The 21,168-nt window shown below is 32.9% G+C and overlaps 2 protein-coding genes across 3 annotated transcripts; one reads left to right on the top strand and one right to left on the bottom strand.

Moving 5' to 3' along the window:
- Nucleotides 1-1,964: 1,964 nt before the first annotated feature.
- Nucleotides 1,965-3,706, bottom strand: LOC111629360. The gene is made up of 4 exons (XM_023373253.1): nucleotides 3,520-3,706; nucleotides 2,492-2,560; nucleotides 2,342-2,431; nucleotides 1,965-2,198 (listed from the first exon to the last, which is right to left on the bottom strand). Exons 1-4 carry the CDS (start codon nucleotides 3,661-3,663, stop codon nucleotides 2,085-2,087), a joined length of 417 nt encoding a protein of 138 aa, XP_023229021.1. The 5' UTR covers nucleotides 3,664-3,706; the 3' UTR covers nucleotides 1,965-2,084.
- A 2,088-nt stretch (nucleotides 3,707-5,794) lies between these two features.
- Nucleotides 5,795-20,421, top strand: LOC111629359 (nucleolar and coiled-body phosphoprotein 1-like). Of its 2 annotated transcripts, none has more exons than XM_023373252.1 (6): nucleotides 5,795-5,969; nucleotides 14,432-14,484; nucleotides 14,554-14,657; nucleotides 16,237-19,271; nucleotides 19,351-19,422; nucleotides 20,323-20,421. In XM_023373252.1, the coding sequence occupies exons 1-6, from the start codon at nucleotides 5,865-5,867 to the stop codon at nucleotides 20,404-20,406; spliced, it is 3,453 nt and encodes a 1,150-aa protein (XP_023229020.1). In that variant the 5' UTR covers nucleotides 5,795-5,864; the 3' UTR covers nucleotides 20,407-20,421. The 2 variants fall into 2 exon arrangements, with proteins under 2 accessions (XP_023229020.1, XP_023229019.1); XM_023373251.1 differs by lacking the exon at nucleotides 5,795-5,969 and adding an exon at nucleotides 7,304-7,495.
- Nucleotides 20,422-21,168: the final 747 nt, after the last annotated feature.

The raw sequence follows: 21,168 nt of genomic DNA on the forward strand, positions 1-21,168 counted from the left end.
GTATATAATGCCAAATGCCAAGTAACCGATGTAATTTATTAAGTAAACGAAACATGGCTATAAATACAGAATGCTACTTCCGTTAATTAATTAATAACTAATAACAGTAATAATATAAATAAACTTCAGGTAAAAAGCACGTGTTCTGCGAGAACCTCACAGGTAGGTTTAATAAAATGTAACGCAGAATTCGTGGAAATGTAGATCAAATATTTTAAGACGTAGTCCAGAAGTAGTGTTGCCAAAACGTAATAGCCTATAGCCCTACAATTATCTCAATCTGCTACTTGTAGCCCAACGTTTAAATCCCTGAAACTAGATCGTAATTTATAAGATAAGAGAAAAAAAGGTAAGGTGTCACCCGAAAAAGTGTTACTGTAAAAAGAAAACAATATTGTCCAAATTAGTATTGTTCTCGGTCGATAGGGTAAAGACACTTCGATCTAAACGAACGAGTTAACATGCACATATGACAGTTCGGACAGAAGTTTTACGTCGAATTAAGAATTAGAGATATTCATTGACGAAAAAATGAATGAATATTTCTAGTAGACGTATTAATAAGCAGAGACAGTAATAAAATACTTTTCTCAGAAATAAATGCAGTTAATTGAGAAAAGAACTTTAAACTTAGTCATAAATAACGCAGAGATTAAGACGATAATATTTATTCAGAATATTTTATAAATAATTAAAAATTGTTAACAAGATATTTTCATGTAGAAAATGGAACAATCCGCTCGAATCACTAAAGATTTCGTTTGATGTTTTCTCGATTTTAATATCAATGAAGAAACTTCGGAATCGTAGCAACACGTACTCGTTTAACTTTCTAAAATACTCAACCACTCGTGTATCTTTACACATGCATATAGAATAAATAGAATGAAGTGGCTCAAAAATAAGAGAAATAGATACAATCCCAAAACTTTTCGAATGTAATAAGTTGTCATGTCGTCAGGAAAAATGAAGAGTGAAAGGAGGTAGTAGTAAATAAGAATCGCTGCACATCGATAAAACAGTCGTCGTAGCCTTCTAACATAATTTGCATATTCTTCTTCAGTCTCTTGGTCCATTTGTTATTTTCACTAAAACAACGTGTCTGTACTAACAATACGAAAAAAACAAATGCCGAACGGTTCACGCATAAACAAACCTTTTGTTTTTTTGATTATTTTGCATGTCTACGCAATATAAATTAGTTTATAATGTCAGAAACATCTACTAATAATCTTAAATATCACTATGTTTGTACATTTTATTTACAATTTTAAATTAATTTTTACATTAAAAAAATGGTTAACCTCGAACGTAAAGATGTAATTTGCATAATCGATCGTGCAAAAACAATTTCTTTACACTTAAATCTTAAATTACGCAGATTACACGTGACAGATCACGACAAAACTTGGTACTGACATCGAGTCCATGGTGCTTAGTTTCGAGATAACCCTTAATTGCGCTAGTGAAATAAACTCACACTTAACTACTGGTTGCTCTAGACGGACCAACTTTTTTCATTTGCTTACAATGTGTGCATATAAATTTTGAAATAAAAGTAAGGATGTATTACGGTTCAAAAGTACACAATCTGTTGAAGTAACACTCAGTAATTTTTGCAGATTGGTCCACTTGTATTTCTACAAGTATGAATGTATCAATTTCATACATCGGTTTTTAATGTTTCGATCACACTGATGACAGCAGAACTTGCACTGTTTTCTTGGCACGCCGAAAACTAGTCCTTCTGTTACTGTTTCTGTTGTTTACTGATTTTGGACACAATGGCCTGGGACTGTTGTGAAAGGATATTCATGTCACGTGTGGATATATCAGAGCCATTGCTATGACCACGTGAAGCAGTTATTTCACCCGTACCTGTTACCCAACGAATTATCACTATAAACATCATTATCGTTCATCAATGTCGTTACTTTCTTCTGACAAAGTGTTATGTTCACTGGTCTTAACAGAGTCCTCCCCTGAATTTTATCCTTATAAGCCTCGTAATAATCTATAGGAATATGAAATCTGGCAATTTTCTTATTTTAATCAAATCATTAATTTAATACGTAACAGTTGCATTATGTGCTGGATCTTGTGCTGTTTCTGTACTGCACAAGACACTTATTTTCTCGTTCCAATACTCCACTAATTTGCACAAGTGAAGACAATATGGAGTATAAGCCGCTAATTACCTAAAATTGAAATTAAACGTAAATAAATTCTTACTAATTTTCGATAAAAAGTTAGTTTTTCTTATGTTTGATAAAATTTCATTGCACCACTACTTATGATAAGGAATGTATATTGCCCTGTATTAGTGGTGTTCAATACTTACTCTGATAACAAAATTTCTCTTGATATAAAAGAATCCACCAATGGATATACCAATTGGATTCTTTCCAAATCTCTTCATGAAATCGTCCATCTGAAACAAAAATTTTACTTCAAACTAAATAATAAATGAAATTTAAACAATAAACGTTACCTTGAACTTAAACTCTAGAGGAAAAGCCACAGAAGAAATCTTTTCAATATTTATGAAGCTGTCGTACATCTGAAAAAGAAAAAATATTATTATACGTCCTTTCATACAATGAGTTATTTCTGTTAAATAATAAACAGTTACAGTTAAATGCATAAATAAAAAAATGTTAATTTATCATACTGATCACAATTAATATTAATTGTATATTTATAACTGAAATTCGAAGAAGTTTTCGAGAGTAATTCAAACACTTGAAATTTTGAACGTTGTTTCATGAAATCACTTTCCTGATTTCATATTCACCATTCCAAATTACTTCTGTCAAGAAAAGAATCGAATGCACGACGAAAGAGGACAACCAATCTGCATGTCTTCTTTTCCATGTTTCCTAGTAAATTTCTCCATAGAATATCTTAAATTGAATTTCTCGTTTTGATAGAATATTTCTGTTTGGATGTCTTTCACTCTGTATCTTTTGACATTTTAAATATTAGTGTTTTTGCTATGGTATGTTTGGTTCAAAAACAAGTAGTATATATGTGAATTAATCTTGTTCTTTGTGCTATTCATTTTCGAAGAAACTCTTGTTTTCCAATTGTGTGAATCTTCATTGACACTCGTCATTTTTTCAGTTTTTTTTACTGCTTCAATAGCTATACCAATCATATTGCTACTTACAATTTGTACTTAGTTTTTAAATTTTCTTTTTTCAGAATGTTCTCTTTTCTCCTTTCGCTCGATTTTGTTGAGAGTTTAATAACTTTTGTAGTTTTTCTCGAAAATTTATGAAATTTTGCAGGTAGGTTTCCTTGTTAGGGGGATTAATACTATTAAATTTTACTGATTAAACGTGAAAGCGATGGAGAGATAAAGTCTCTAGTAGGATCAGATGTAACAACAATTTTACTTGTATTAGTTTTTACAGTTTCTTATAAAACTTACCCTATCGTCAAAATTAAGCGTTTTGTCATTTTATAATAGTTAAAATATAAAATTTTTCAAACACTTATCGAGTATTGAATACTTACCAATGTCGTAAAGAACGATAAACTCCAACTTACTAAAATCAATCCTGAAAGGAATACGAGAGCAATGATTGCAAAAGAAATCTTCAGAATCATTTTCATGTTCACAAATAATGCGGCATACAGAAGAAAACACGTAGCATACATAAAATGAGTGTATATAAATGGTATGAGAATATTCCATTTTTCGTTAATCATTTCGAGGTAGTTCCAAAGTTCTTGATGTTTCCACATTATTGCATTAACTGCATTTGTTCTAAAACTCAGTTCTAAGGAAAAAAGCTTCTTCACGTTTAATTTCAATAGATCTGCGGACAAATTTATAAATCTTTTGCCCAAAATAATCAATAATATTGTGCATATTAATAGCAACGATACGGTTTGTCCTGCTACAAATAATAGCCAAAGTGAGTAAATGAAGACACAAACGAAGGCTTCCGTGTCTGTACCGTTTAGTGACTTTATTGTTGGATAATACGCAATTGCAGCCATTATATTGAGTACCATGGATACAAAAAATAAACCCGAAAGACTAGTAATCAAATAAACTTGTATTTGCTCAATGATTTTCCATTCTCCTTCGTAACTACTAATTACGCAATGAAGTGTAATCTTGCTCTTCTTCAGAATGCTGAATTGGACAGAGAAATAAACAGATAGAAAAGCGAGTGCAACTGCTGCTGGAACAGCATAATCGTTATACATGTAAGTCATGCGTAAAACATATAAATTCATGTCATATAACCTAATGATGTGAAGAATGGCCAGTACCCATAAAAACACTTCGATGAACCCGCTATATATTATGAATAACGTCGAAATGTAATTGTTTTTGTTTGTGTTTCTTCCACTTTCCATGCACTCGCATCGAATACAGAAATCCAATCCGTAAACTTTAGCGGAATTTAGAATTGGAGCTAAAATATAATCCAAACATATCTTGTGTACAGAGGCCATTGTTATACGTATGGACTCGATTCGTTTTATCAACTAACTAAATTTTCTGATAATAACGAGTGCAGAAAGGAAAAAAAAAAAGGAAATTTAGGAACCAATCTGATAAATTTCGTTCTTTTTTGTTGTTGTATTTTTCTTGGTTTCATAGAACAAAATTAAAATTGCGGAGAGAAGCAGTCCAGTTTCTGGAAAGCGTTTTATAATATATATCGATTTTAATATCGATTTCGTTACGTGTACAATCTTCTTTTATCAGACAATAAGATTGTTCGATAGACATATTAAATTATCCAATATTCATTTAAATTAATGGATATTAGAACATATACGTTATGAATCAAGTGACTAATAGGTCATTATTCATAATGCTCAGTCATTATGAATAATGACTAAATGGGCGCGCAGTCTGATAAATATTGATTAATCAGGAAAATTTAACAGCATCAATTTCACTAATTAACAAACTTTTTTGCAAAATTTCAGATATTTTCGACAAAAATCATAGAAGGTATTAAGCTTCAAACAGAGTGAAGGAAATCTTGCTTTACCCATACACACTTTTTTTAGCTCTTTCTGTCCTGTGGGCAATAATTAAGCCTTTTTTGCAAGCCGATTATGGGTTCTATCAGGCCCATAATGGAGTGTTCAGATGGTTAGGAATGGAGTCTGACATATTCAGACAGACCCCCCAGTTAGGGAACTGGTCTGGATCTGGCAAGTTTCAGGTGAAATTCAGTACAGTGTATATATGGCGGCCTACTGCTCTGGGTTATCCAGGATTGAATCCAAGCAGTCGAAAGAAACTGCAAGGATTTTTCGAGGGTTGGTGTCTTCTTAATGTCTCGCTACTCGGAGCCTGGCCGAAACTAAAATAAACCTGAAAAAGACCCGGTCGGTGGCTACAGATTGGAAAGAATAATTTCACGTAGCATGTCACATAAGACGGCCGGATGGCCGAGTGGTCAAGGTGGCATCCTATCGCTCTGGGGGACCCGGGATCGTGTCCGGACGGGTCAAAAACTCCCCAGGATTTTTTGGATATATCGGACCCCGTACCTCACTGTTCAACCGCCCCATTGTGGCCATTGCCGAACCCATAATGGACTTTCTTAAAGAGGCCCTCTTAGTGCTCACAGGGCGGAAAGAGTTTAATAAAAAAAAACAAAAGTCACATAAAGTTTCTTGCATGTTAAAATATTTCTTAAAAATAAATATTTATTATTTAGTATAAATTATAATAAAATAATACTTATTTTAAATTAATGAAATATAAATATTTTTTCACATCTGGCAACACTTTACAAACGAGTGCGACGGTACGTTTATCGGATCGTTCATGTTTTCACGTTTTCTGTGAGTTTGGTGTAATTTACAAAAATTTATATTAAAAGATGTCCGTGAAAGCTGACAGCTCGGCTGTAGATTCTCTAATTTACGAGTATTTAAAGCAAAAACATAATGATTTAGCAGAAGTCTTTCGTAAGAAAACAAAAGCTGTAAGTGTGCTTTCCCACCACGTGGTCAATCTTACTTAAAAGTAGTCAATTTCATAAGATTTCTATAAAATCTCGCCTAATAACTGATTCTTCTTACAGTTAATTCTAATTTTAAGCATGTTTAATTAATAAAACTCTATTCATATTTATTAAATATTGAGTTTAATCAAGAATAATATGTTCAAATTTATAATTATATAGAATATATTCATTCTGATTAATAGAAGTTAACTCCCCCATTATAAGTTATAGTGATATAATATAATTATACTATTATAATTTACAATATGTTATACACAATATAATTATAACATATATACTGATCAAATTACAGGTTTTTGTAATGACTTTTCCTTTAAAATTGTAAAACTTTTTGTATAGAACACAGCAAAATTGTTTGTTTATTGTTAGTAAATAATGCAAAAGATTAATAATTGTTGCTTGTAGCTATCCGTAATTATGTAAGGTAACGCTACAAAATAGTACACGTTATTACACAACGTATGGAAATCTTTCGGAATTCTCTGGGTGTTTAAAATAACGATAAATGTATAATCTTTATACATTGTTAATTTCGAGTGTATTAAGTATACCGATTTCAAGATCTGTGTGAATCGAGTTAAACCGAATGACCTAAATACGAAAGCACGTTCTGACTTGCCTGTAGGAAATTCTTGCGTTTGAATGAGTAGTGTAGGATATGTGAATGAATGTACTTCTTCAANGTCCCAAGAATGGCTTTGCCATTTTACTTGTGTTTTTTTTTTTTTTTTTTTTTTTAATACTCTTCCGCCCTGTGGGCACTAAGAAGGCCTCTTATAGCGGGCCCATTATGGGTTCGGCCAGACCCACAATGGGGCGACCGGGTGGTGAGGGACGGGGTCCGACATATCCAAACGGACCACCTTCCCGAAAAATTCCTGGGGATTCCTTGACCCGTCCGGATTCGATCCCGGGTCCCCCATAGCGGTAGGCTGCTACCTTGACCGCTCGGCCATCCGGCCGGTGTTTTGGAGGATCAGAGATGGAAACCGGACGGGTGGAAATAACTGCAGGAATGTTTCGGGAATGGTCTATCCGGATATGTTGGTAGCCGCCCCTCATCCCCGACCATTTCATCGTGGTCCTGGCAGAACTCATAACTTGCTGAAAGGTCATCTAAGTGTCCACTGGGGAAAAATGTTATACAATAAATTTGTATTAATTTCGAGTCGATAGTTATAGACGTATCCGTTTTGTCGAAACACTGTATCTTTTTATGTCATTTTTACACGCCAGCATCATAAAACTTTTCAACCCAAAAATATTTTTTCACATCTGGCAACACTTTACAAACGAGTGCGACGGTACGTTTATCGGATCGTTCATGTTTTCACGTTTTCTGTGAGTTTGGTGTAATTTACAAAAATTTATATTAAAAGATGTCCGTGAAAGCTGACAGCTCGGCTGTAGATTCTCTGATTTACGAGTATTTAAAGCAAAAACATAACGATTTAGCAGAAGTCTTTCGTAAGAAAACAAAAGCTGTAAGTGTGCTTTCCCACCACGTGGTCAATCTTACTTAAAAGTAGTCAATTTCATAAGATTTCTATAAAATCTCGCCTAATAACTGATTCTTCTTACAGTTAATTCTAATTTTAAGCATGTTTAATTAATAAAACTCTATTCATATTTATTAAATATTGAGTTTAATCAAGAATAATATGTTCAAATTTATAATTATATAGAATATATTCATTCTGATTAATAGAAGTTAACTCCCCCATTATAAGTTATAGTGATATAATATAATTATACTATTATAATTTACAATATGTTATACACAATATAATTATAACATATATACTGATCAAATTACAGGTTTTTGTAATGACTTTTCCTTTAAAATTGTAAAACTTTTTGTATAGAACACAGCAAAATTGTTTGTTTATTGTTAGTAAATAATGCAAAAGATTAATAATTGTTGCTTGTAGCTATCCGTAATTATGTAAGGTAACGCTACAAAATAGTACACGTTATTACACAACGTATGGAAATCTTTCGGAATTCTCTGGGTGTTTAAAATAACGATAAATGTATAATCTTTATACATTGTTAATTTCGAGTGTATTAAGTATACCGATTTCAAGATCTGTGTGAATCGAGTTAAACCGAATGACCTAAATACGAAAGCACGTTCTGACTTGCCTGTAGGAAATTCTTGCGTTTGAATGAGTAGTGTAGGATATGTGAATGAATGTACTTCTTCAATGAAATGTTAATCACTTTTCTTTTAAGTGTAAAAAAAAAAAATTGGCATTACCAAAACATTATATAAGTTTCATTGTAAAATATGAAAAGTATTCTTGATAACAGAGCAATTTATTATTTGATTAAATCTGTCAATCTGCCAAATTATCAGGTTATAATAAGGCTAAGTTAATAATTAGATATGAAATAATTTGTTTGGATATCTCCAAAGAAATTATTAATTTACCAAACACCATGCTGTGGTAATTTCAATAATTATTATAAATTATTCGTTTATATTAAGTGTCTTTGAGTAGGTTCTATTATACAAAATAATTACATTGTACAAATGAAAATTTTCAGGTATATTAACTTCTGTATTACGGTTATTATAAATATAACAATTAAGCTGATCAGTTAATCAGGAATAGATTCTTGTATTTTACATTGATATATCATAAACCAACAATTGTTGTTGTTGTTATTGCCTATATTTCATACTTTTATTTAAAGTTTGAAACTTATATAATTTAAATAATCGACACACACCGGAGTAATATACAAATAATCCTTCAAAAAAACCAGCGTGTAGTATGTTCAATTGTTCGTGCTAACGTTTTCTATAATTTGACCTGTACTAAAAGGATTTCGTTTAATTCAAGTTAAACAAGTCAAGAAGTCTAAAGAACAGTTTATTAAGCTTTTAAGGTTTATTGTAAATCAAATTATTCTGTTTTATGTTAATATTTATTGATGTTTTTTCTGGACTGTGATAAACCTCATCAAAACTTTTGTATTTTAATTCTAGATTCTAATGATTGACTACTTGAAAGTGCTTAATATATTATTTTCTTTGGACTTTATGCTAAAACTTCTTGTTTATTTTGAACTATTTGATATGCTTGGCTTCTTATATATGTATATAAAGAAATTTTTCTGTCCTGTAAAAGCTCGATCTATACGGGTTGTTTAAAATGAAACTGAACTTTTGCTCTAGAAAAATAACTAGATGATGCAACTAGCATTAACAGTCAAATTCAAAATTTTGAACATTATATTATCAATCATGGGCAATTAGATTTGAATCAGTTCATAACAATCCTCTGTTTGGTGTGAAATGTAAGGGTTATTTCGTGACCCTCACCAGAAAATTGCAATGGTGCAATGTGTCAACATTAAATTCTGCATTAGTACAAACATTTAAGTTACTGAAACAAGTATGTGGGGATGATTGCATAAGCCTACAAGTTTATGACTGGTTTCGTTGATTCAAAGATGGCTCGGAGTCAATTGAAAAAAATTCGAAAACTGGTCATCCAAAGACATCGACTATGGAGAGTAACATTGATAAAGTGCGACAAATATTAGGAGAGGATCCGAACATGAACTAAAGAATGTTGTCAGAGGAGTTGGGTGTGTCAAAGGACTCTGTCGACAGTTTTGCATAATCATTTGAACAAACATAAGATCTGTTTCTGCTTTGTTCCATACTCGCTCACTGAGAAACAAAAAAGGCATGCATTTATCATGCTCAGGGTATCATTAAAACAGCTTGCCACAATTCACATTTTTCCAAAATTATTATCACAGATGATGAAACATGGTGCTGCCAATACAACTCATTGACAAAACATCAAAGTTTCATATGGAAATCATCAGGCAAGCCTACACCAAAAAAAACTTTGTTTCCAAAAATCACAGGTCAAGACCATGCTCGTTTGTTTTTATGGTTTCCAAGCTATGGTGCATAAAGAATTTATCCCAAATGGTCAGAATGTTACTGGAGGATATTATTTGGGTATTTTGGAATGTCTCTGGAATTGAATTTTACATCTATGGCCAGAATGTCAAAGCACTAGTTGTTTGTAGTGATAGTTGTAGGTTGTTAACGCCTAGATGATAATTTTCTCAACTTTACTTATCCAATGTTCGGCATGAAGTCCAATATTATTTTCTACTTTTAATGTTCAAGATGAACTCTGGACAACAGGTATCCCTCTTTACCATATTAAGGTTAATTTTAATTAATTATAAAGTACTTTGTGTAGAGGTTGGCTGTTAGGCTGTCATCTCTTGATAAATTTAATAAATTAATATTAAATTTATCAAGAGATGACAGCCTAACAGCCAACCTCTAGGCAAATTGTTTGTTTTGTTAAGTTACAGCAATCCAACACTTGGGTGATCTACGTAGGAGGGTCTTTTTAAGGGTAACTGGCCCCTATTAACGCGTTAAAGATGTGGAGAAAACCCGGAAAACTCCACGTGGCCAGCCCATCCTGGTGAGGTGTGAACCCACGACCAAACTCCCAATGTTCGGGAATGGAACCACTTTGCCACAAGGCAAATATAATTAATTATTAAAATTAGCCATAAAAGAGTCAGTAATCTTTGTTTGGCTTTAGTTGAAAGTCAGATTAATGGATTAAATGTTTATATACATTTTAACATTCATTCCAAATTCATAATTTTTTCTTTATTAGTGTATTTTTTTCTTTAAATATGGTGATTTCATAAATTATTTATTGAATTTTTGTAAGTGTTTCTACATTCCTTGTGAAATACTAGTTTGAACTGAGAGTACTTGAACTTGAATTATGGTATGTTGGAGTTTACAGTATTTAAAATGCTAATTTATAAGTACAGTATATTTGAAAATCCAGATGGGGGTCTGGCCCCAATTACTCTGTATTTCTGATGTTTTACTGTACAATTGAAAATAAAATGGAGCAAAACCTATGAAAGATAATTAGATTCACATCTCATAACATGTTAGTTCACAAGACAATGAGAAAATTATAAATGGCTTAAGTCATTTCTTTAAGAGTTTTGTATCATCCCTGAAGTCTCTGCAATAAAAGTAAATGGTATTTTTATTTCTTTGGCTTCATTTTGCTATGGTATCATCATTTTTAATAAATTATTAAATAACTTCTTATCAATTCTACAGTCTGTCATTATTTTCCTGATTTTTTTGTATCAACAAACTAGGTTCACGCTGTCTTAAAAACAACTAAAAATGAACAATAACAAAGAGAAATGCTATCCGCGTTATACTAATGCTAACTGAGTTAGAATGTAAAATGTCTTGATAAACTGTTAAACTTGGTATATATTATTATATTAGATAGTAAATGATTAATTCTGCTTTCAGTATAATAATAAACCTTAGATAATGTCATTTTGTGAAGACACGTGCACAATTAATTAATGAGGAAAACAAGGTATTGAAAAATAACTCTCCATCAGACGAAAATTTACTAATACAAGGAATATGTCACCAAGTGCACTAACTCCAGTATTTTGCCATGTAATTGCACTGAAGTAATGTGCCCTTCAATCAGATTAGATCCCTGTTTCTGCCACTTAAAACCATGGTCACGTTTTGCGATTTCCAGCCATGATGGCTGTTCTCTTTAACTAGTAAACCCCTTCGAAAACCAGCGCAACTGCAACTAGAAACAAAAAGTTAGTTCTGCTCACATCGATTTCAAACAAGCTTCTAATCAGCAAATGCCTTAGTGCCACATCATACAATGGCAACATTGAAAATATTGGGTTGTTCGGAAAGTAATTTTGTTCTTTCCGTGGAAAAAAAAAAAAACAATATTTTTATAATAAATAAATATTTTATTGAATTATATATCGACCATTTTGGTCAANCTCACCCCCCCGCGTTGGAATTTCGAAAAATCCTTTCTTAGTGTGCGTTTCCATGACGTACCCTAACTGTGTACCAAATTTCACCTCTTTAGGTTAAGCGGTTTGCTCTGGGCGATGATGAATCAGTGAATGAATGAGTGAGTCAGTCAGGACAAGCAATTTTATATATTTAGATAATACGGTTTAGAATGAAAATGGCAGGAAAAATACGACTAATCCATCTAGTGGTAAAAAAAAAAACGAAATTGCTTTCTGAACAACCCAATAGTTCGTCATCATGGTGGATAGTAAGAGGATTGATACTTTTACAGAATCGAGATTGATCGAGCTTATTCAGGCTCGCAAATGTCTGTGGTATTTTAATTTTTCATTTTATTGAAGACTTTATCTCTTCATGTATTCGCACCATCTCTAACAAAATGATCACCTTTTATTCATTACAGAAAAGGAACTGCTTGCCATTTTAATAAGGAAAGTAGCTAAAATTCTGTAAATACTATGAAGTAAATGTAAACTGTCAGTAAACTCACAAAAGTAGTCAAAAATGAGCTGCTGTAATTTTATTGGTTTATTATGAGGTCACTTGTTTACGAGTTGCAATGCCAGCAAACAAATGTGACCATGACAGGACACGCGACTCGCATTTCTTACAGTTGCTGTTGCCTGCACGGCTGGAAATTGACAGGTGTGACCACTGCTTAAGGGATTTTCTATTGAGGAAGCTGAGCAGTTTGGCACAATTACATGCCAAAATATTGTAGTTAGTGAATGATTAATTAACACAGCTATTGTCGGAAAATAACTTGGCTTTAAATCTTCAGCTGTTTGAGCGTTGGGCTAATGAATATTTGGAATACTTAAAACTTTTGTATATCACTTTATTCCATTTTCAGCTGTGTGTGACTTGATTTTGGTATTTGTAATCAAATTATTAGGCTGTTACTTAAACGAGTGAAGAAGTAACTATTAACACTGGCTTCTAAGCTAGTTAACACAGAAAAGACCATTATAAAACTTTAAAGTTGTATTTCAATTCTTTGCAAATACATTTTAACTGATATATTGAGAATATTTATGGTGGGAAACGTTTGTGCTTAGAAGAGTTGCGTTCCTCAGAAGCTATGAACTGTAAATTTGATTTTGCCAAGAGGATTTGTGATCCTTATTACTTTCCTGGGCTCTGCTATATATAACAGAGGGAAAGTATGACGACTGGCCCACAAAGATTTTTACATTTTTGGACTTGGAATATTGAGAAATGCAAAAAATGCAGGGGGTTTTTTTTATGTATGGATGTTAATGTAATGTAGCTGAACTTCCTATATCAAAATTAGGCCTTAATATTAATATTGTCCGAGTTAGGTAGCAATTGTTCATAGCTACCTGAGAAAGTCTCCTGTTACGTTTTCTCGAAGGCAACCCAATGCTTTCTCGTGATCTATTAACCTCTGGACGGCCGAGAAAAGCCAGTCGTCGTCGGTCCCTTTGATTGGGAAAGTCATAACCAATCCCTTTTGGAATATCGTTGACTAGAGAGAAATGAATCCCTCCAAAGATCAGTGACTATCTGGATACACTTTATTTTGATATCACCTGACAATGTGCCAGTTGACTTCTATTGGATACTAGTTTCGAATGGATCATCAAGTGAACAAGCTGCATCAATCAACAAGATCTCCATCAGGATATCCACTTCCACCACAAGGTATTTATTCAACTCGTGCCCGTTATGTAAACTCTCTCCCTCCGTGAAAAAATCTGGAAATTCTGTATCTTCTCCATTTTTTTATTATTTTTTGATTAAATCATTATTAATTGTTAATTGGAGTCTGAGTCACTTCCAAATGCTGTCTCTCGATCGGTTGACATTACGAATCTGCTTGTCCGCTTACGGAGCTGCTCGCATGACCGTGCGGCGTTTATAACCACTGTCTTGGCTTCCGTGTTCCATGAAACATGGTGGTGTCAATCCTGACAGGGCACTAAAGAGATGCCGAACCTTAGGTCACATTAGTGTGCGTATGGGAGGGCATGATTTTGTTCACCCTCTTTGAAGCTTAATATGAATGATTAAAAATTGCAGATTGACATTGTGAAGATGTCACAATAAGTAATTGCTTGTTTCTATTAATCAACATATTAGATATACTTTATAAGTGTATGAGGTACAGAGTTTAAACTTTTACATCTTGTAGCAAAAATATTTTATTTTTCAGCCAGAACCAGTTGTACCAGAAAGTAGCATGAAAAAGTATCAGTAGCTGGTACGAAGTATTTGGCAGTTGCTCAATAAAAACAGTACCATGTTAGTCATCAATTATGCATACTACTAGTAATTTTTAGAAAAAGCCTTAATTACATTATTTCACATTTCAATTAGAAGTCTGCTTTTTAACTTAATGTTTCATGTGTGTGAGGGCAGCGTAATGTTGTATACGTTTATATATTGCACTACAACACACAAACACCTTCCTTCTCTCCCTTTCATCACCAAACTGAAAATTTGGCAGATTTATATTAAAAAATTAAACTTGATACTTTCAATAAAAACGAGTTATTTTCTTTTATAGAAACCTTTGCCTCCAAACTCACCTAACATTCTAGAAGTTTACGATGGGTTCAAGTAAGTATTCGTATGCTAAAAGATTATTTTTCATTTCGAGAAACTAACAGAATATTATTTTTTAAACAGAAATTCGTTTCAAGCAGTGAAACGTCCACTTCCGAGTTTGCCGAGTAATGCACTGATGGGTAGGCCGGCAAAGCGAGCAAAGAAAGATAGTAGTTCGTCAGATTGTAAGTACTTTCTGGTTAAAATAAACAAGTTTTGATAAATTAAATGTTACTTGAGTTGCTTATATGACTTTTTATATTCTTCGTTACTATGAACTCTTATGACGTTACTTATTGTATGATCCAAGTTATATTAAATATAACAAATCTCTTAAAGCAATCTAATCTTGTTTTTGTAATTATCACAAAACAAGCCAAGCACTAAGGAAGTGAACACGTCAATATTTAATACAAGATGAAATGCTTTTTGAGACTTGAGCCCAGTGCAAATTAATACCGTTGGCTTTGATGTGATGTAGGATGAGATTTGTTAGTCACGTGACTATTTTCCTTTGACGATTTCACTGTGTTGTGGTTCATGATATCACTCCCAACATGTATCTAAACAACCAATGAACGTTTCCTTTGTTTTATCTGTGAACTATCACTCTGGAAGAGTTAGTTTACAAAATGATGAAAATCAGCAATTATGATTGTGTTGCTTATAAGCTTCATGCTGTAACATCGTGCTTATTTTATACATTGCTTGTTTTTTCTGCAGTGGTTTAATTAATAAGCGATGTATAAAATATCTGTAGTGGTATTTATAGTTTCAGTAATTTAATTAAATAATCATGATATAATTCTATGTATGATAATCAGTAAAGAAATTTTCTGGCTTAAAAAGTGCAGTCTGTAGCTGAAATAAATGGCATAAATATTTCATTGCTCACAATCATCATACAAAATCTGTGGTGGATCTAAGAGTCAGAGTGCAGCATAAAATGATGTCGAATTGTTGATCGTGTGACGATCATACAAATCTAATATAGCATTGCATCCGATCGGTTTGCTCCAATATCGACTAGTGTGAGACGTGTAGGGCTAAGCATCTTTTATCTCTTGGGATGAGATCTTACACGACTCCTTTTAATTCAAACATAACATCACACTAGCATTTGAAAGCCATTTGAACCCAAAGAAGGGATTAAAAGCATTCATATACAGGTGCAATGTTTATATTTGAATTAAAAATAGTTTTGTAAGATTTGATGCTGAGAGACAAGTTTCATAAAGCATTTCATTGTATATTAAATAGTGACTCCTTCACTTTTTTTAACAACTTGAACTGTATAATGTTTGTACATTTTATTGTTAAAACATTATATAATTATTTTGTCAATTTATTATTATTTTCAAGCAATATTACTATGAAATAAAGCAGATGCTTTAAATTAATACGTGGCTACAGAAAGAAATAGATAAGAATAGCAAAGAGCATAGAACAATATAGTAATCGCATTCTCTAATGTGCATTGACAGGACCATCCCAATAATGTTCTGAACTCATTTTACACTGCCCATGCCCTAGGTATATTAAAGAAAATGGCAGTACAAATGGTTGTGATTTTAAAATTTACATTCCTTCTTTCCACTATTATTCATTTTGTTATATAAGGCTTCCTTATACATTTACACAAAGTTAATTCATAAATGAAGGAAGAACTTAATGATTAAATTTTGTTAAAATATATTTGAATAAGTTTTTATTTTTATAACAAAAATAATTCAAATTAAATTAATGCATCTGAAATTCTTTTAGCCGATTCGAGTGACGATGAACAGCCTCCTACCAAACAAAATGGAATACAAAAGTCAAATGCTAAGAAGTCGTCGTCGTCGTCTTCTGATAGTTCGTCAGAGGATGAAAACAAGAAAAAGATACCTGCTACTACACCTTTAAAAAAGACTTTACCTATTAAACAGATTTCATCTAAATCAAATGCCATAACCAAAAAACAAAGTGATAGCTCAGATTCTAGTTCAGATTCAGATACTAATCAAGCTGCTACCAAACCCAATATACCTCAGAGAGTGCCTAACAAGCTATCTAAGGCCCCGACTAAAGCTCCCGTTAAAACACAGTCTGGTTCTTCGGATTCAGAATCCGATTCGAGTAGTTCAGACGACGATAAAGCTTCCAAGAAACAACTACTATCTGCAAAACCATTAATTGCTAATGCAAAACCAGTCCCAAAAAAGGCAGACAAAGACAATTCTTCTGATGACAGCAGTTCCGAATCTGAAGCAGAAAAGAAAGTGCCCCAATTTCCCAAAAAGCCAGTTCCCATTGCAAGTAAGAGGAAGGAAAGTAGTTCCGATAGTTCCTCTTCCGAAGATGAGAAACCTAATTTAAATAAAACTGTCGCTAAGCAACCGGTACAGTTATCGACAAAAGTAGTAAAATCTGTAGCTAAAAAGGATAGTTCAAGCGATAGTAGTGATAGTAGTACTGATGAAGATACAAAAAAGAAGATTAGTTTACCTGCTAAAGCATCTGTTCCTAATTTGACTAGCAAGGCACTAGTTACTTCAAAAATTGCATCCAAAAAGGAAAGTTCAGATTCTAGTTCAAGTGATAGTGATTCTGATGATGATGTGAAAAAGAAGGCTAGCTTATCTGTTAAAACTCCAGTTGTTAAGAAGCCAATTGCTCCAAAAACTGTATCTAAAAAGGAAAGTTCAGATTCTAGTTCAAGCGATAGTGATTCTGACAATGATACAAAAAAGAAGGCGAGTTTACCTGATAAAACTCCAGTTGTTAAGGGGCCAATTGCTCCAAAAACTGTGTCTAAAAAGGAAAGTTCAGATTCTAGTTCAAGTGATAGTGATTCCGACGAAGACAAAAACAAGAAGATTGGCATCTCTGTTAAAGCATCTGTTCCCATCGCTAAAACTCTAAATGTTGCTTCAAAACCTGTGACTAAGAAAGAAAGTTCTGATTCTAGTTCTGATGATGATGATGATGCAAATTTACCCATTAAAACACAGACGCCCTTACCAAATTTAACTACTAAAACTACGGTTATGTCAAAAGCTAAAACACAAAAAAGCTCGGATTCTAGTTCAGATGATTCGAGCTCAGATGAGTTAACTAAGAACAAATCTGTTAGTTCTCCTAACTTGAAAAGAATTCAATCTCCTACAGTTGCCAGTAAATCGCCTTTGAAAAAGACAAAATTAGATCTTAAGAAAGCTCCTGCAGATAGCAGTTCTGATTCATCATCTGATGAAGAAGATCAGAAGAAATTACAACAGAAACCATTACAAGCAGCTACAGCAACAAAACAGACTAAAAAGGATTCGTCCGATAGTTCTTCAGATTCCGATGAACCGTCTAAGAAAGTACCAGCTGCTCTTAAAGTGCCAATAAAAGCTACCGTTGCAAAAAAAGAATCTAGTTCCGATTCCTCAGATTCATCTGATTCTGATTCCAAGAAGAGCAAACAACAGTCAGTTTCAACTCCTGCTGTAAAGAAACCTGTCAATACTAATGTTATAAAGACCCCAGCAAAAAGTAGTTCAGATTCATCATCAGATGATTCTTCAGATGACGATAAACCAAAGGTTAATATAAAAAAAACTTTATTAAATAAATCACTCGGTGTTACAGATTCAGCATCCAAAACTGCAGGAGGAAAACAAGTAAAATCAAATTCACAAAAACAATCAAAATCGTCTAGTGATAGTTCAAGTTCTGATTCGGATGAACCGAAAAGTAAAACAGTAACTCCAATAGTGAAGAAATCGCCTCCAAAGCAGATAACACATCCGAAGATGTTAAAGGGAAAGTCAGATTCCTCTAGTGATAGCTCGAGTTCTGATTCAGACAAAGAACCTCCAAAAAAAATTGCAAATGTTAGCATAAACAATGCAAAACCTATATTAAATAATGTAAAATCTCCAGTTAAAAGTAATTTGGTTACTCCGTCGGTAAAGAAAAAGCCAAATGATTCTAGTGATAGTTCAAGTTCTGATTCAGATGACGAACCTCAAACCAATCCCGCAAACGCTAGTGTAAATAACGCAAAACCTTCTAATGTCAATGTAAAATCTCCACTGAAAAATAATTTTAAAGTTACATTGCAGAAAAAACCAAATGCATCTAGCGATAGTTCCAGTTCAGATTCTGAAGACAAACCTCCGGCAAAAGCTGCAAGCGTTACCACGAATAATGCAAAATCCCCAATAAAGAATAACTCCGTGGTTGTGTCTCGGAAAACTTCAAAATCCTCTAGTGAAAGTGATAGTTCAGACTCTGACGACGAACCGCAAGTGAAGAATGTAACTCCGAGGTCGAAACCTGTGAGCAATACAACACAGCAACCCAAGAAGTCACAGTCAAGCAGTGATAGTTCTGATTCAGATTCAAAAACAACAAAACAAAAAACTTCTGCATTAAAAACTCCTATAGTTAGGCAACCATTTGTTAAAGCTACACAAGATTCGGACTCTGATTCTTCATCCAATTCAGAGGACGAATTGGCAAACAAATCAATAAGTCAGACTAAATCAACAACAAATTCCGTACAAAAAGATGTTAATAAAAATGTATCCAAAGAAGCAAGAAAAGGTAGCAGTTCTGATAATTCATCGGAGTCTGACTCGGAAACTGAAAAAAAGACTCAAACTGTGAAGTACAGTACCCCCAATGCCATTCAGAAGACCAAAACGGGAGCTTTTGAATTGTCAGATAAGGAAACTGAGAGCGAGCTGTTTATCACACCCGTTGCGAAAACAGACAATCAGTCCGAGGCTAAATCTAATAAAGGAAAGAGGAAAAAGTTTGAGAAATCGGTAAAATTTTTAACTTGTTTAACGATAGAGTAATAATTGGAGATTATGATAATTTTTTTAATATGCTTTTTCTTTTCAGTTTGGTACTCCAACTTTTAATAATTCAGGAAGTTTTAACAATTCCAATAGATCATTTAATCAAAGAAAGAATGTAAGTTATGTTTATTTTCAAACGTAATATTTTAAAATGAACTAAAAAATATTTGCTTTAACAGTAAGATAAAATAGAATAGCAAGTTACAGTGCTCGTTGATAATATTTATCTTCATGAATTCTTAGCGCTTGTTTAGTTATACTTCCAGCGTTGAGCGAGGAAATTACTCAATGCTTAGTCAATGTATTTCTGTTGTAGTCGTTTATACTTCTAGTGCGGAGTGTACGAGTAAATGAATGCTTGCAGATCACTTTGTCATATGAACCAGTACTAACAAATGAAACAAAATATTGTCCATGTCATACTGTGTAACGCAAACTAAGTTAGGATGTGATTGGTTTAAAAGGTTCCGAACATTAGTTATGAAAAGTTTATTGGTCGAATGAAATGAAGTTCTGCAAAAGTCGAGATTTCTCAATTCCTAACAAACTGATTGACACCAAAAGGGGACAAATTGACAGTTCGTATCCACTTCGTAGTGGTTTGTATGCTAATATGAACTTAGCTTCAGTGTTCAACTGCAAAACGAGATTAGTAGATTGAGCATATTCGTACTGTGCGCATACCTGCCACTGCCAACTGTATGACAAATGATCTCTCTGCTCATTCGCTTACTGCAAGCATAAGTACCATCGATGCTTTGCCACTTGCCAGTTTTGTGTTTATTACCATACTGAAAGTACAAATAAGTCCATAGAGCAGGATAGAATGTCATTACTGTTGTAATATCTTAGAAAATTATTAATAATGAAGTTCTATAATCTAAGCAATCCTGATTGATGCAAATCAGGAAGTGCTAGAATATGGTACTTTGGTTTTCTGTTTTATTTAATATGCCATTGAAGCAAATATTTTTTCATTTGCAGAGTCGTGTACTAAAATTAATTTTTCTTACAGGAAAATTCATTCAATTCCAGCAACAACGCTCAAAACAAAAGTTTTAGTTTTGACAACAGCCAAAATAAGGTAAGCGTTGGGTAATTTTTTTCTTTTAAATGTTAAGTAAATCTGAAAAAAATTTAGAAATAATTAAAAATTCAATTTGACATATTATAAATGCTCTCAAAATATCAATTAAATATTGATGATTTAGAAGAAATTAATCATTATCAGGAAAGTTCTGAATAAAGAAATGCCCTTAAACTGTTTTCTTTACATTAAAAAACTCTGGATGAAGTACAGTGGTGCCTCAAACTTCCAATCATTTGAAGTCCAAATCAATTTTTTCTATTAGAAACCAAACAATTATTTATTGCGACATAATCACAATGCCAGGCTGCAATTTTTTGTCACAATGTACTTAAGTTTAGTAGTGTCTTGCGTCTGTACATCATATCTTTCTTGTTATCAATGAAGTCATGCTGGTTATGTATCTGACTCTGTTCGGGAGAAAATTTTTGAATTGAAATAATATTACTTCTAGACCAAAGTGGAAGTTCATATATAGTTAATCTGGGCCTCCTGCCCCTAAGCTTTCCGTATCTGGTGTTAACTCTCATCTATCTAACATTGTTCTTAAGATTAAGGCAAAACAGACAGACGGACAACAGTGGGAATTTATAGGTCTACAATTTTTCAAATTGTAGCCCAATAATGGAAAGTGAATTGATACATTCTCACACACTAAACAATGTCCATTTCAATAAACTTAAACACATAACACATAATTACATAGCAAATACACATAATTTAAGGTAAAAATATTGCAAATAAATGCCCCAATAATAAATTAAAACATGAATA

Source organism: Centruroides sculpturatus, unplaced genomic scaffold, assembly GCF_000671375.1.
Source record: "Centruroides sculpturatus isolate CEXI.00-Female unplaced genomic scaffold, Cexi_2.0 scaffold469, whole genome shotgun sequence".
Taxonomy (NCBI): Eukaryota; Metazoa; Arthropoda; class Arachnida; order Scorpiones; family Buthidae; genus Centruroides; species Centruroides sculpturatus.

Bases quoted from the DNA above. Each gene is read 5' to 3' on its own strand.
- LOC111629360 (XM_023373253.1), bottom strand. From the start codon at position 3,663: ATGTATGCTACGTGTTTTCTTCTGTATGCCGCATTATTTGTGAACATG. The intron at 2,561-3,519 runs GTAAGTATTCAA...TTTCTTTTTCAG, and splicing joins TATCGTTCTTTACGACATTG to ATGTACGACAGCTTCATAAA. The intron at 2,199-2,341 runs GTAAGTATTGAA...TTTCAATTTTAG, and splicing joins AGAGAAATTTTGTTATCAGA to GTAATTAGCGGCTTATACTC.
- LOC111629359 (XM_023373252.1), top strand. From the start codon at position 5,865: ATGTCCGTGAAAGCTGACAGCTCGGCTGTAGATTCTCTAATTTACGAG. The intron at 14,485-14,553 runs GTAAGTATTCGT...TTTTTTAAACAG, and splicing joins GAAGTTTACGATGGGTTCAA to AAATTCGTTTCAAGCAGTGA. The intron at 19,423-20,322 runs GTAAGTTATGTT...TTTTTCTTACAG, and splicing joins CATTTAATCAAAGAAAGAAT to GAAAATTCATTCAATTCCAG.